This window comes from Oncorhynchus kisutch, linkage group LG10, assembly GCF_002021735.2.
Source record: "Oncorhynchus kisutch isolate 150728-3 linkage group LG10, Okis_V2, whole genome shotgun sequence".
In the NCBI taxonomy this organism is placed as follows: domain Eukaryota; kingdom Metazoa; phylum Chordata; class Actinopteri; order Salmoniformes; family Salmonidae; genus Oncorhynchus; species Oncorhynchus kisutch.
Window position 1 is genome coordinate 48,983,913 of NC_034183.2, and position 15,186 is coordinate 48,999,098.

The window sequence follows — 15,186 nt, forward strand, 5'->3', positions numbered from 1 at the left end:
CACGCTGGTGTTTGGCACTGACGATGACCAGTTGCTGTCCAAGCGTTTTGTTGTTGCGTTCCACAAGGCCATCACTTTGAGGATGGAGAGGAGTAGTGTGGTTCTTGTGCATACCCAGCCTCTCACACATGGTGACTCAAAGTTTCTGCCTTGGACTCCGCAGCTCAAAACCTGCTGAACATCCCCGCTGTCAGGACGTCAACAATGGTTTCTGCCTCCTGGTCAGACAGAGCATAGGCTCCGGGCCATTTTGTGAAATAGTTAATGGCCGTGAACACCCAGCGGTTTCCACTGTCTGTGGTGGGGAACGGCCCAACTACATCCACTCCCACCCTCTCCATGGGAGCCCAAACTGGGATCTGTTGGGTGAGAGCGGCCTGGAGGACCCTTTCTTACTGTGCAGTTGTCACAGCAGCTGCAAAAGTCCTCCACGTCCCTCTTGTGCTGCCCCCAGTAAAAGCTCTGACGAAGGCAGTGGAGTGTTTATGTGACCCCAAAGTGTCCAGTCCCCCCCCCCCCATGAGTGCTCTGGAGCACAGCCTCCCGCAATGCTTTTGGGACCACCACCTGCCACCTCTCCTCTCACGTAGCTGACTCCTTCCGACTCCTTTGCCAGCCGCAGTCTCTCAAACTTTGACCACAACCCTTTGGTCGCGAGTGAGAGCTCTGCCACCTTTTCCCATGGTGGCCTTAGCTGTGCCTTTATCCACTGTCGCACCGACTGTAGGTCTGTGTCCCGTCCCTGCTTCCGTCCCCATTCAGCCACGTCGACACTCTGCAACTCACAGCAGACAGGCCCATTCGCCCGACACACTGTGGCACAGACCCCCTTCCCTGCACACAGCTCTCTGTCACGGCCCTCTCTCCGCTCACAGTGGCGGCTCCGTCTGCAGTACAGGGCTGATGAGACATGGGGTTGGAGTGGAATGCCCTTGCACTGTGCACCACTGTGAAGTCGTATGGCTAAAACTCCCCCAACCAGCATTGAAGGCCTCCTCACACTCTACTGTCCAAGTGAAGGCCTTGTTATTCGGTAGCAGGCGGTTCAGGAAGCAGCAACGCTTGAGAAGCCCCGTACAAACCTCCCGAGGCCAGGCCCAGGAAGCTCTTCAGCTGATGCTGGTCGGTGGGGGTGGGCCAGTCTCGGACAGCCCCCACCATGTCCTCCATGGTGCTGATACCCTCCTTCCCCACTTGGTGGCCCAAGAAGGACACCTATCTCCTGATGAAGTGGCACCTCTTGGGGTGGAGCTTCAGGCCTGTGGCAGCCACCCTCTGCAGTACACGTCGTAGCACCACTAGGGCTGATTGGAAGGAGCTGCCATGGCGAGAATGTTGTCGAGTTATACCAGACACTGCTGTCGGGGGATTCCATCCAGCACGCTGTTCATCAAACGCTCAAAAGCAGCTGGAGCGTTGCACAGGAAGAAGCACAGGACCTTGAACTGCCAGTGTCCTCTGTTAGTGGAGAATGCAGTTTTGGCTCTGGCCTCTGGGGAGAGGGGTACCTGCCAGTAGCCACTGCGGAGGTCTATTGAGGAGAACCAGGAGGACCCCCTAACCAGATCCAGCGACTCATTGATACGTGGTATGGGGCTTGCACCCCTTCTTAGGAACCATGACGACTGGCGCCGCCCAGGGGCTGTCTAAGGGCTCGATGCAGCGGGGACACATCTTGATGGGCCAAGCATCACCTGTGTTGATCTCTTGCTGCACCAGATGAGTCTGACCCACTTCTTCCTCACTCAGCGCAAAACTGTCTCTGAATTCAAACAGTAACTGCCACAACTGTTCCTGCTGCTCGGGGTCAAGACCAACACAGTTCCTCACCCATATCTCCCTCACTGCAGACAGTGTCCTCTCCTCTCCCATCTGGGGTAGCTGGGCTGGGCTGGGGGGGGGGGGCGTGGCCCGGGCTCACGAAGGGATGTGTCATGGAGGTAGCTGGGGGAATGTAACACACAGCCGCAGGTGACAGTGGGGCTGGAGAAAAGTCACACACAGATGTTGGGAGGGGGGGCAGCCATGAGTCTCTGCTGCTTTAACTGTTGTAGTAAAGGGGTTGTTGAGTTGTGTTAATGTGACATTAGGGGGGGCCATGGTGACTGCCCAGTGTGCCCCCATTTAGGTCTCCTGAGATACAAGGTCCCTGCACAACCGCCACCCACACAGGATGACTCATAGTCCTGCCCCCTACTGTCAGGGCATTATTCCTTCCCTTTCATGTGTGCCAGCTCACCTGTGACTGTGTGGAGCTGCACAGTTGTTGGCTCAATCTGAATCCAACCTTGCACAATATACGGCCTCACCAGGGTTACTATGGACCCAGTGTCCACCAGGACAGAGCAGGGCACCCTCTCCACATGATAAAAGTCCCTAACACAGGTCCGGCCAACCACAACAACAGGCTCCATCCGCTTGCCCTCATCTGCTTCTGGGGGACTTGGATCCTTGCTCCCCCATCTGTGTTGGTGGGATCCTCCTGAAGATGGTGGTGGTTGGGAAAGCGAGCCAGGGGTCCGCACTACCCGGTCTATGAGGACCCTGAGCCGTTTCCCTGAGCTCTGGGGGACATGGGGAAATCCGGCGCAGATGGCCTGGCTGGCCACAACCCCAGCAGACCCTGGGACAAGGGTGTGTGTTTCGTGCCGCCTGTGGCGACACAGCACGAATGAGTTCAGTCATTACAGCCACCCATGCAGGCTATTCCGTCTCTGGACTGCTCTGCCCTGCAGCCCGCACAGTGGGTCTGTCTCCCTGCACCCCCACCAAAGCCACAGCTGAAGCCCCAGCCCACACAAGCTCCCTCTCCAAAGCCATCTCCATCTGCAATGACTCAGGATGAGCCAGCTGGGTCTGTATGCGCAGCTCTGTAGGAGAAAGCGCCTGGATGAACTGGTCCTGTGCTAGCTCGCTCTGCATGGAGGGGGGCATGTGAGCATATGCCTGCCGAGAGAGGCTCTCAATGTCATTAGCTAGCACCCTTAGTGGCTCTCCAGGCTTCCTGCGTCTATTACACAGCTCTGAGCGCAGTAGCCCGGGCTGTACACACTGTCCAATGCGCCTCCTCAGTGCTCCCAGTAAAGCCCCATAATCACGTCTTTCCTCGGGGCAAATCAATATCAAACAGGACAGAGCTTCATCCGCCAGGCATAAAGCAGGTGGCTTTATTATAGCAGTGCCCTTTCTTTATTCAACCACCCCCTAAATGAGTTAACAGTTCAAACTGGGCATGAAAAGCTTCCCAATCCGCCTCACCGGAATACTTCTGGGTCTTAACAGATTCGGACGCAGACGGGTACTGGGTGCCGCCATGTTTGTTTACATCCTGAGCCCCCGATTCCTCTTCCCGCAGCGTCGATGTCACCCCTTCGGTCCGCCCACCAGAATCCTCACGAAGCACAGTCGACGAAGTGCTCATGCCCGCTTCAGCAGACATCATTCTAGCGGTCTCCCTCAAGCGGCCTCTGTGCTCCGATGCCAGATCCCCCGACGTCCATGCACATGCACCTCCTTGGCCATAGTCGTCCCCTACCTCCCCCTTCACTTTCGGAATCACTCAAAGCATTTTCAACCCCCGATGTCACGTACGTTAGCTAGCTACGGTAGTCAGCTAGCTAGGTGGCTAACTCTTATCTCCGTTTTTACTTGTGACACCAATGTAATGACCTGGCTAGATCATACATGAACATTTGTCCAGACCGAGGATTGAGATTACGAATTTACGGTTACTGTTTGGCCATAGCCCACGCCAAATAAATGAAAGCTACCCTATAAAACAACCGTGACATTCTCTTGTGAAGACCAGACGTAAGAGAGAGAACAATGGCTAAACATGGTCTTAACTTGCAATCCTCCATCCCCTTGCTAACCCCCCCATCCAAACACTCCACTACACCATCCACCAGGATGCCCGGCATCAGAACATTTCATGCATTCCTGTGATTGGCAGATAGCAGGTTGATTGGCATGTTGGACCCTGGGTACAGGTAAGTACAACACGACCAACTAATAGCAATACACATTATATACACAGCCTGTGCTGGTCGCTACAAAACATTTGACCCCCCTCCGTGAAATTAAGGGGAAGATTTTCTCTAAGCCAATCGCTATGCATCAGGGGCTTTTCTTTGGCAGTCCATGATGCATAGCTGCCTGCAGTTGTAAAAATTGTGCAGGACAAATTACAGTCCCCTTTGTTTGATTAATAAGTAACACATGTTTCTCCCACAGCCCGGAGTAATGTTATCAGCTATATGAGGGCTGCCTGCTTGCCTCCTCCAATCTGACGTGCTCTAATTCGTTTTAAACTGCAGCTTCCCAACTTTGCGTTTTATCCCCGTTTTAGTTAATCAGAATCGTGTTTAGGGTTGTGCTAGGTTTTCAAATCCCTCCAGCGTCTCTACCTCTCTCATTTACATAGTGAGGATTGGATGTCTTCACTGAAGTTTTAAATCTTTGGGGAGAAAAAAAAAACATTGGAAAGTCTTCTCCGTTTTCGACTCATCGAATCACTAGCATATGTAGTCCGACAACGCTAAATGTACCCAGACAGACACCTCCTATTTTGCTTATGTGTTCCCTTCTCTTACTCCCATCTATTTATCCATCCATCACCCTTTATGGAAAAACCACATCATTTCATGTGAGATTTCACATGTGAAATCATGTTTTTGGAACACTTTACATGTAATGAAAGTTCCCATCAAGATTCACATGTGGATTTTCACATGTGATCACATATCCTTTCACATGTGAAATCATGTGGTTTTGGAACACTTCACATGCGATGGTATCTCACATGTCGTTTCACGTTTGAAGCATTTTCACATTTGAAAATCTACCTCTCACATGTTTAATTGCATTTTCACAAGGGAAAAGCGTTCACGTGTGAAAATCTAATTTGCAGTTTTACATTTATTGTCACATTTATTGCACGAGGTCATGTCTTCACATGTGTAGTTTTGTTGTTGGTATGATTGTCATGGAAGGTCGCTGTGAGGTGTTAATCCCTTTATCCCCAGGTACAGGTTTGCTCCTACCTGTAAGCATGTTTTCCACTAGAGTGTTGTCGCTAGCACGTTAACACAGATGTTGCTAGTACGTCAGTGGCTCACGGGTCCATAGACAGCCACACAGATTGTGACTCACCTCTTCTGTGTATATCACATCTGCTTATTTTCCATGAATCGGAAATATTCGATTATTTTATCATGCTTTCATCTTTATGCACAGGCATTGCAGGAATGAACAAACATCACAGGGGAAAACTGTCACCTAACCCTAACTGTAAATCGCTCTGCATACGAGTGTATGCTAAATCACCAAAATGGAAATGGAAAAGAGGAAGGGAGGCAGAGACCTGAGATGTACGCATGGTTATTGATCTAAATACAACAAAAAGCTAACCCAGTCACCTCCCACTATGTATCCAATGTACCGGCTTAACACGTAATGTCTGTGCGTAATAGAATGTCAGATTGTCATAGAGATACTGCCTGCATCACTGCCTTCTTCACTTGTTGTCCACATACCCCATACACAAAATAGTGGCTAGCAAGATGGAGATCACAGAGGTTATTTTTAATGAGTGCATTTCGCAAGTGGCTAGTTTGTGTCAACTACCTTCACTAAAACAACTGCTGGCCTAGCAGGCCAGCATCCCGGATTCTCCTCCTCTTCACTGTTGACATTGAGACTGGTGTTTTGCGGGTACTATTTAATGAAGCTGCCAGTTGAGGACTTGCGAGGTGTCTGTTTCTCAAATTAGACACTCTAATGTACTTATCCTCTTGCTCAGTTGTGCACCGGGGCCTCCCACTCCCCTTTCTATTCTGGTTAGGGCCAGTTTGCGCTGTTCTGTGAAGGGAGTAGAACACAGCGTTGTATGAGATCTTCCGTTTCTTGGCAATTTCTCGCATGGAATAGCCTTCAATTCTCAGAAAAAGAATAGACCTACGAGTTTCAGTTTCTGGCCATTTTGAGTCTGTAATCGTACCCACAGACGCTGATGCTCCAGATGCTGATGCTCAACTAGTCTAAAGAATGCCAGTTTTATTTCTTCTTTAACCAGACAACAGTTTTCAGCTGTGCTAACATAATTGCAAAATTATTTTCTAGTGATCAATTAGCCTTTTAAAATGATAAACTTGGATTAGGTAACACAACTTGCCATTTGAACACAGGAGTGATGGTTGCTGATAACGGGCCTCTGTACACCTATGTAGATATTCCATTAAACCAGGCAAGTCAGATAAGAACAAATTCTTATTTACAATGATGGCCAAAGAACAGCAGGTTAACTGCCTTGTTCAGGGGAATAACAACAGAACTTTACTTTGTCAGCTCAGGGATTCGATCTAGCAACCTTTAGGTTACTGGTCCAACGCTCTAACCACTAGGATACCTGCCGCTCCAATCAGCCATTTCCAGCTAGAAAAATCTGCCGTTTCCAGCTACAACAGTAATTTACAATATTAACACTGTCTACACTGTATTTCTGATCAAGCTGATGTTAATTTAATGGACAGAAAATTAGCATTTCTTTCAAAAGCAAGTACATTTCTAAGTGACCCCAAACTTTTGAATTGTAGTGTACATTACTGCAAAGTAACTGTAATCCTAGTTTGCACTTTGCACATTTCAAGTATTTGTAAACAAACTTTCAATCAACATTATTCGTGTTATTTTAGGCATTTATAGATTGAAGGGTAGTCTAAACAAACCAATGAGTTTCTACTGTTTAGCTCAACTTCATATAAGAGGGATGGAAATGTCAACTGCAATGGGTAAACATGGTACAACTTTCCAAAATGTACAATGTTCAAACATGAGAAAAGTTAGGGGTTGTTATAATTGAAAACAGCTCTGGACATGCCCTGAGGCTGTAGCTCCGTTGATGACTGGTGCCATAGTAATGACCTCTGGGACCATGTGTGTGTGGTGGACCCTACTGTCTCCAGGGCCAGTTACCTGTAAGCACTGCTAGGCAGGTTACGGTGGTCATGTCTTGTTCTTTATTTACCATTCTCGCTCTGTTAGACAGCTGTGACACTACTCTCTTTAACCTCTGTCCATCCACAATCACGGACAAAAATCCGCTGGTTGTAATGCTGTCTTTTTTCTCTTGTCTTTCTCTCCCTTTCATTCATTTTGTGATCCCCTTCTCTGTGTCTGTCTCTCTATCTCCCTCCCTCCTTTCTCTGTTGCTCAGGCCTGTTCTGTAACATGTCCATCGATCCCATCGGTACCTGCTGGCCAAAGAGCACTGCAGGGGAGTGGGTGTTACGGCCATGTCCAGAGATGTTCTATGGCGTCAAATACAACACCACCAGTGAGTAGAGCCCCATTGACAATGCTTATTTGTGTGTGTCTGTCAATATCCAAGGTTATACATTACCAGTCATTCAAGGGGTTTTCTTTATTTTTACTATTTTTAACATTGCACAATAATAGTGAAGTCATTAAAATTATGAAAGAACACATATGGAATCAGGTAGTAACCAAAACAGTTAAACAAATCAAAATATATGTTAGATTCTTTAAAGTAGCCACCCTTTGCCTTGATGACAACTTTGCACACTCTTGGCATTCTCTCAACCAGTTTCACATGGACTGCTTTTCCAACAGTCTTGAAGGATTTCCCACATATACTGAGCACTTGTTGGCTGCTTTTCTTTCACTCTGCGGTCCTACTCATCCCAAACCATCTCAATTCTGTTGAGGTCGGGTGATTGTGGAGGCCAGGTCATCTGATGAAGCACTCTCCTTCTTGGTCAAATAGCCCTTACACTGCCTGGAGGTGTGTTGGGTCATTGTCCTGTTGAAAAACAAATGATAGTCCCATTAAGCGCAAACCAGATGGGTTGGCGTATCGCTGCAGAAGGCTGTGGCTTAAATTTGAAAATAAATCACAGACAGTGTTACAAGACAGTGTTACCAGCAAAGCATCCCCACACCTCCTCCTCCATGCTTCACGGTGGGAACCACACATGTGGAGGTCATCCGTTCACCTACTCTGCATCTCACAAAGTCATGGCTGTTGGAGCCCAAAAAAAATCTGAAATTTGGAGGACAAATTCCCACCGGTCTAATGTCCATTGCTCGTGTTTCTTGGCCCAAGCAAGTCTCTTCTTATTGGTGTCCTTTAGTAGTAGTTTCTTTGCAGCAATTCGACCATGAAGGCCTGATTCACGCAGTCTCCTCTGAACAGCTGATGTTGAGATGTATCTGTTACTAAGACTTTGTGAAGAATTGATTTTGGCTGCAATTTCTGAGGTGCAGTTAACTCTAATGAACATATCCTTTGCAGGAGAGGTAACTCTGGGACTTTCTTCCCTGTGGCGGTCCTCATGAAAGACAGTTTCATCATAGTGCTTGATGGTTTTTGCGACTGCAATCTTCCGGATTGACTGACCTTCATTGTGATTTGGTGAGGTTGGACCCAGGTGCAGAGAAGAGACCAGACGAGAAATCAGTGGTTAAGGATAAACATACATTATTTACTGAGAAACAGCCGCAGGATTACAGTACACTGGAAAAAAACACAAACACTAAGTCTTGAAAACTCACCCAGGAAACAAATGCACAGCTTAAACAAATCAAGCTTCTGCAAAGGAAACCAGAAAACAACTCTTTTAACAGGGAAATCATAATGAGTAATTGGACGCACCTGTCATTAATGTCTCTAGGATGGTCTCTGCCACCCTCTTGTGAAAGGTGGAACCATGGCATTACCCTCCCTTCTAGTAGCGGCTCCATCCGCGGAGCCAGGGCGACCACCACGGAGTTAGTTGAAGTCCTGAAAAGTCCCGGTTTCAAGATGTCCCGGGGCAGGCGCCCACGCCCACTCCGGGGGACCGTAGCCCTCGCAGTCCACCAGGTACTGCAGGGTGCCTCGGCCCAAACCAAAACTGACATTCAACAGTCCAGTGCACGTGTTCGGCAGTGTGTTAATGAGCATATTCCACCCAAAAGAGGAACTTGCTCCAGTTGCTGGCCTGAGTGGAGACGAAACAGCAGAATAACTTATCCAGCTCTTGGTTGGCCATTAGACTGTAGGTGGAACCCCAAGGAGACTCACCGACGCTCCCAATAGGGAGCAAAATGCCTTCAAATAACGTGCAATGAACTGGGGCCCCACAATCTGAGACAATTTCCTGGGAAAGTCTGTGTAGCTGAAAGACATGGGTAATCACGAGATCAGTGGTCTCCTTTGCTGAGGTGAACTTGGGTAAGGCGACGAAATGGGCTCCCTTTGAGAAACGATCGACGACCACCAGGATAGTGGTGCAGTGCCGTTGTATTTTGTTTGTCCTTTTTTGTATCATATTTCTCCCCAAAGGTCTATTGTCTGTTTTGAATTCACCCGGAGGTAATTAGTAGTGTTTTTAAAAAAATTATGAAAACCAGTTAGTGATGTAGTCAATGGGCACGACAAACAGAAGGGGGTACATTTGGTATGCCTATGCTCCACCTTTTAGCAAAATATATATCCACCTCTGGTTGTGTTTCTTTCAGTAGGTAAGGGATAAGAGGAGGACTGACTGGAAAAAAAACTGCCAGAGTTCTGAATATCCTTTAGTCCTACTTTCCATCCACACCTTCACAGATTGTTATCTGAATATTGTTGAGGCATCAAAGCGGTACAGAAACAAATGCAATAGAAAGATGAGCCATGAATATTAATGCCTATATTCAATTCAATATGATTTGGGCTGTTGGCCATGGGATATTTTATGACGGATCCTGTAAAGGTTTGAGCTCTCGTGTTCAGTTGGTTACTAAAGCGGACTGTTCACCAATTTCCCCCGTCATCATCCGTTTTCGGGGAGAAACACACTTAAGAAGTAAACGGAAACTGCAGTAACAGATACCTCTCTCTCTCTCTGAAAAATATTGTGGGAGCCCTCCCAAAAAGCTTGTGAACTTGAAGCTTCAATCTCAGGGCTCAGAGAACCAGTTGGCTTCCACACACAACCCCACACAGCACAGGATGAAACCAATTAAGACCAACGTGTTACTTTCTGTGAGAGCTATGATGGTCTCTCTCTCTCCCTCTCTCTCCCTCTCTCAATTCAATTCAATTCAAGGGCTTTATCGGCATGGGATACATGTGTTAACATTGCCAAAGCAAGTGAGGTAGATAATATATAAAGTGAATATATAAAGTGAAATAAACAAAAATTAACAGTAAACATCACACATACAGAAGTTTCAAAACAATAAAGACATTACAAATGTCATATTATATATATACAGTGTTTTAACAATGTACAAATGGTAAAGGACACAAGATAAAATAAACAAGCATAGATTGTTGGGTTGTATTTACAATGGTGTGTGTTCTTCACTGGTTGCCCTTTTCTCGTGGCAACAGGTCACAAATCTTGCTGCTGTGATGGCACACTGTGGAATTTCACCCAGTAGATATGGGAGTTTTTCAAAATTGGATTTGTTTTTAAATTCTTTGTGGATCTGTGTAATCTGAGGGAAATATGTCTCTCTAATATGGTCATACATTGGGCAGGAGGTTAGGAAGTGCAGCTCAGTTTCCACCTCATTTTGTGGGCAGTGAGCACATAGACCGTCTTCTCTTGAGAGCCATGTCTGCCTACGGCGGCCTTTCTCAATAGCAAGGCTATGCTCACTGAGTCTGTACATAGTCAAAGCTTTCCTTAATTTTGGGTCAGTCACAGTGGTCAGGTATTCTGCCGCTGTGTACTCTCTGTGTAGGGCCAAATAGCATTCTAGTTTGCTCTGTTTTTTTGTTAATTCTTTCCAATGTGTCAAGTAATTATCTTTTTGTTTTCTCATGATTTGGTTGGGTCTAATTGTGCTGCTGTCCTGGGGCTCTGTGGGGTGTGTTTGTGTTTGTGAACAGAGCCCCAGGACCAGCTTGCTTAGGGGACTCTTCTCCAGGTTCATCTCTCTGTAGGTGATGGCTTTGTTATGGAAGGTTTGGGAATCGCTTCCTTTTAGGTGGTTATAGAATTTAACGGCTCTTTTCTGGATTTTGATAATTAGTGGGTATCGGCCTAATTCTGCTCTGCATGCATTATTTGGTGTCCTACGTTGTACACAGAGGATATTTTTGCAGAATTCTGCGTGCAGTCTCAATTTGGTGTTTGTCCCATTTTGTGAAGTCTTGGTTGGTGAGCGGACCCCAGACCTCACAACCATAAAGGGCAATGGGCTCTATGACTGATTCAAGTATTTTTTTGCCAAATCCTAATTGGTATGTTGAAATTTATGTTCCTTTTGATGGCATAGAATGACCTTCTTGCCTTGTCTCTCAGATCGTTCACAGCTTTGTGGAAGTTACCTGTGGCGCTGATGTTTAGGCCAAGGTATGTATAGTTTTGTGTGTGCTCTAGGGCAACAGTGTCTAGATGGAATTTGTATTTGTGGTCCTGGTGACTGGACCTTTTTGGGACACCATTATTTTGGTCTTACTGAGATTTACTGTCAGGGCCCAGGTCTGACAGAATCTGTGCATAAGATCTAGGTGCTGCTGTAGGCCCTCCTTGGTTGGTGACAGAAGCACCAGATCATCAGCAAACAGCAGACATTTGACTTCGGATTCTAGTAGGGTGAGGCCGGGTGCTGCAGACTTTTCTAGTGCCCGCGCCAATTCGTTGATATATATGTTGAAGAGGGTGGGGCTTAAGCTGCATCCCTGTCTAACCCCACGACCCTGTGTGAAGAAATGTGTGTGTTTTTTGCCAATTTTAACCGCACACTTGTTGTTTGTGTACATGGATTTTATAATGTCGTATGTTTTACCCCCAACACCACTTTCCATCAGTTTGTATAGCAGACCCTCATGCCAAATTGAGTCGAAGGCTTTTTTGAAATCAACAAAGCATGAGAAGACTTTGCCTTTGTTTTGGTTAGTTTGGTGGTCAATTAGGGTGTGCAGGGTGAATACATGGTCTGTTGTACGGTAATTTGGTAAAAAGCCAATTTGACATTTGCTCAGTACATTGTTTTCATTGAGGAAGTGTACGAGTCTGCTGTTAATGATGATGCAGAGGATTTTCCCAAGGTTACTGTTGACGCATATTCCACGGTAGTTATTGGGGTCAAATTTGTCTCCACTTTTGTGGATTGGGGTGATCAGTCCTTGGTTCCAAATATTGGGGAAGATGCCAGAGCTAAGGATGATGTTTAGCATAGCCAATTGGAATTTGTTGTCTGTATATTTGATCATTTCATTGAGAATACCATCAACACCACAGGCCTTTTTGGGTTGGAGGGTTTTTATTTTGTCCTGTAACTCATTCAATGTAATTGGAGAATCCAGTAGGTTCTGGTAGTCTTTAATAGTTGATTCTAAGATCTGTATTTGATCATGTATATGTTTTTGCTCTTTATTCTTTGTTATAGAGCCAAAAAGATTGGAGAAGTGGTTTACCCATACATCTCCATTTTGGATAGATAATTCTTTGTGTTGTTGTTTGTTTAGTGTTTTCCAATTTTCCCAGAAGTGGTTAGAGTCTATGGATTCTTCAATTACATTGAGCTGATTTCTGACATGCTGTAACTTCTTTTTCCGTAGTGTATTTCTGTATTGTTTTAGTGATTCACCATAGTGAAGGCGTAGACTCAGGTTTTCCGGGTCTCTATGTTTTTGGTTGGACAGGTTTCTCAATTTCTTTCTTAGATTTTTGCATTCTTCATCAAACCATTTGTCATTGTTGTTAATTTTCTTCGGTTTTCTATTTGAGATTTTTAGGTTTGATAGGGAAGCTGAGAGGTCAAATATACTGTTAACATTTTCTACTGCCAAGTTTACACCTTCACTATTACAGTGGAACGTTTTACCACGTCTCTCTCTCTCTCGCTCGCTCTCTCACCAACACCAAAATCTGTTTTATTCATTTACGAAGTAAGATTTAGTAAACTCTTGAGACATCAATGTGGATAGTTTAAGTAGCTGATGCTAGTTTGAAAGAGGACTGTCAATGATTTTTTTTCACGTAGCTCCCATTCCAACAATCATCAACTTTCACTATCAGAAACAAGCTTATCCTCCTTTTCTCAGAGGGTCAATGTGTGCTTCTCTGAAAATTATCAGTAGAGTGAAATGAATACTAGTGTTGTGTGGATGCACCCATTAAATAAATGAAAGTCTTCTGGTTCTGTAGATAAAAAATGTTGATGATTTTTTAATTGCTGGAGTAAGTGCTTAGGCATGTGTATGTGATATTCCCTCTAGCAATTAGTCACTAACCATTACAGACGAGTGACGATGGCAAAGTGGAGGCCACACAAAACTAACCGCAGTGCCACTATAGGACCAATTTCTCTTGCTCTGTCCTCTTAGGCCCTAGGAAATTGACGAAAAAGCCATGTTAACTATTTAATACACAGCTCTAGAAGGCTACATTACAATATGAGAAACACACCACTCTAGAAGATTACATTACAATATAAGAAACACACCACTCTAGAAGGTTACATTACCATATGAGAAACACACCACTCTAGAAGGTTGCATTACCATATGAGAAACACACCACTCTTGAAGGTTACATTACCATATGAGAAACACACCACTCTAGAAGATTACATTACGATATGAGAAACACACCACTCTAGAAGGTTACATTACAATATGAGAAACACACCACTCTAGAAGGTTGCATTACAATATGAGAAACACACCACTATAGAAGGCTGCATTACAATATGAGAAACACACCACTCTAGAAGGCTACATTACAATATGAGAAACACACCACTCTAGAAGGTTACATTACAATATGAGAAACACACCACTCTAGAAGGTTACATTACAATATGAGAAACACACCACTTTAGAAGATTACATTACAATATGAGAAACACACCACTCTAGAAGATGACATTACAATATAAGAAACACACCACTCTAGATGGTTACATTATAATATGAGAAACACTCACTTCCGTCATCATGAAGTGCTTTGAGAGACTAGTCAAGGACCATATCACCTCCACCCTACCTGACACCCTAGACCCACTCCAATTTGCTTACCGCCCAAATAGGTCCACAGACGATGCAATCTCAACCACACTGCACACTGCCCTAACCCATCTGGACAAGGGGAATACCTATGTGAGAATGCTGTTCATCGACTACAGCTCGGCATTTAACACCATAGTGCCCTCCAAGCTCGTCATCAAGCTTGAGACCCTGGGTCTCGACCCCGCCCTGTGCAACTGGGTACTGGACTTCCTGACGGGCCGACCCCCAGGTGGTGAGGGTAGGCAACAACATCTCCACCCCGCTGATCCTCAACACTGGGGCCCCACAAGGGTGCGTTCTGAGCCCTCTCCTGTACTCCCTGTTCACCCACGACTGCATGGCCACGCACGCCTCCAACTCAATCATCAAGTTTGCGGACGACACAACAGTGGTAGGCTTGATTACCAACAACGACGAGACGGCCTACAGGGAGGAGGTGAGGGCCCTCGGAGTGTGGTGTCAGGAAAATAACCTCACACTCAACGTCAACAAAACTAAGGAGATGATTGTGGACCTCAGGAAACAGCAGAGGGAACACCCCCCTATCCACATCAATGGAACAGTAGTGGAGAGGGTAGTAAGTTTTAAGTTCCTCGGCGTACACATCACAGACAAACTGAATTGGTCCACCCACACAGACAGCATCGTGAAGAAGGCGCAGCAGCGCCTCTTCAACCTCAGGAGGCTGAAGAAATTTGGCTTGTCACCAAAAGCACACACAAACTTCTACAGATGCACAATCGAGAGCATCCTGTCGGGCTGTATCACCGCCTGGTACGGCAACTGCTCCGCCCACAACCGTAAGGCTCTCCAGAGGGTAGTGAGGTCTGCACGACGCATCACCGGGGGCAAACTACCTGCCCTCCAGGACACCTACACCACCCGATGTCACAGGAAGGCCATAAACATCATCAAGGACAGCAACCACCCGAGCCACTGCCTGTTCACCCCGCTATCATCCAGAAGGCGAGCTCAGTACAGGTGTATCAAAGCTGGGACCGAGAGACTGAAAAACAGCTTCTATCTCAAGGCCATCAGACTGTTAAACAGCCACCACTAACATTGAGTGGCTGCTGCCAACACACTGACTCAACTCCAGCCACTTTAATAATGGGAATTGATGGGAATTGATGTAAAATATATCACTAGCCACTTTAAACAATGCTACCTAATGT

The 15,186-nt window shown here is 46.1% G+C and overlaps 1 protein-coding gene across 1 annotated transcript in view; it reads left to right on the forward strand.

Annotated features, from left to right (window-relative positions):
• Positions 1–15,186, forward strand: part of LOC109897260 (corticotropin-releasing factor receptor 1) — a 174,468-nt gene that overhangs the window by 82,515 nt on the left and 76,767 nt on the right. The window contains exon 4 of the mRNA XM_020491796.2: positions 7,214–7,333. Coding sequence (XP_020347385.1) covers positions 7,214–7,333 — 120 coding nt within the window. The remainder of the gene's footprint in view (positions 1–7,213; positions 7,334–15,186) is intronic.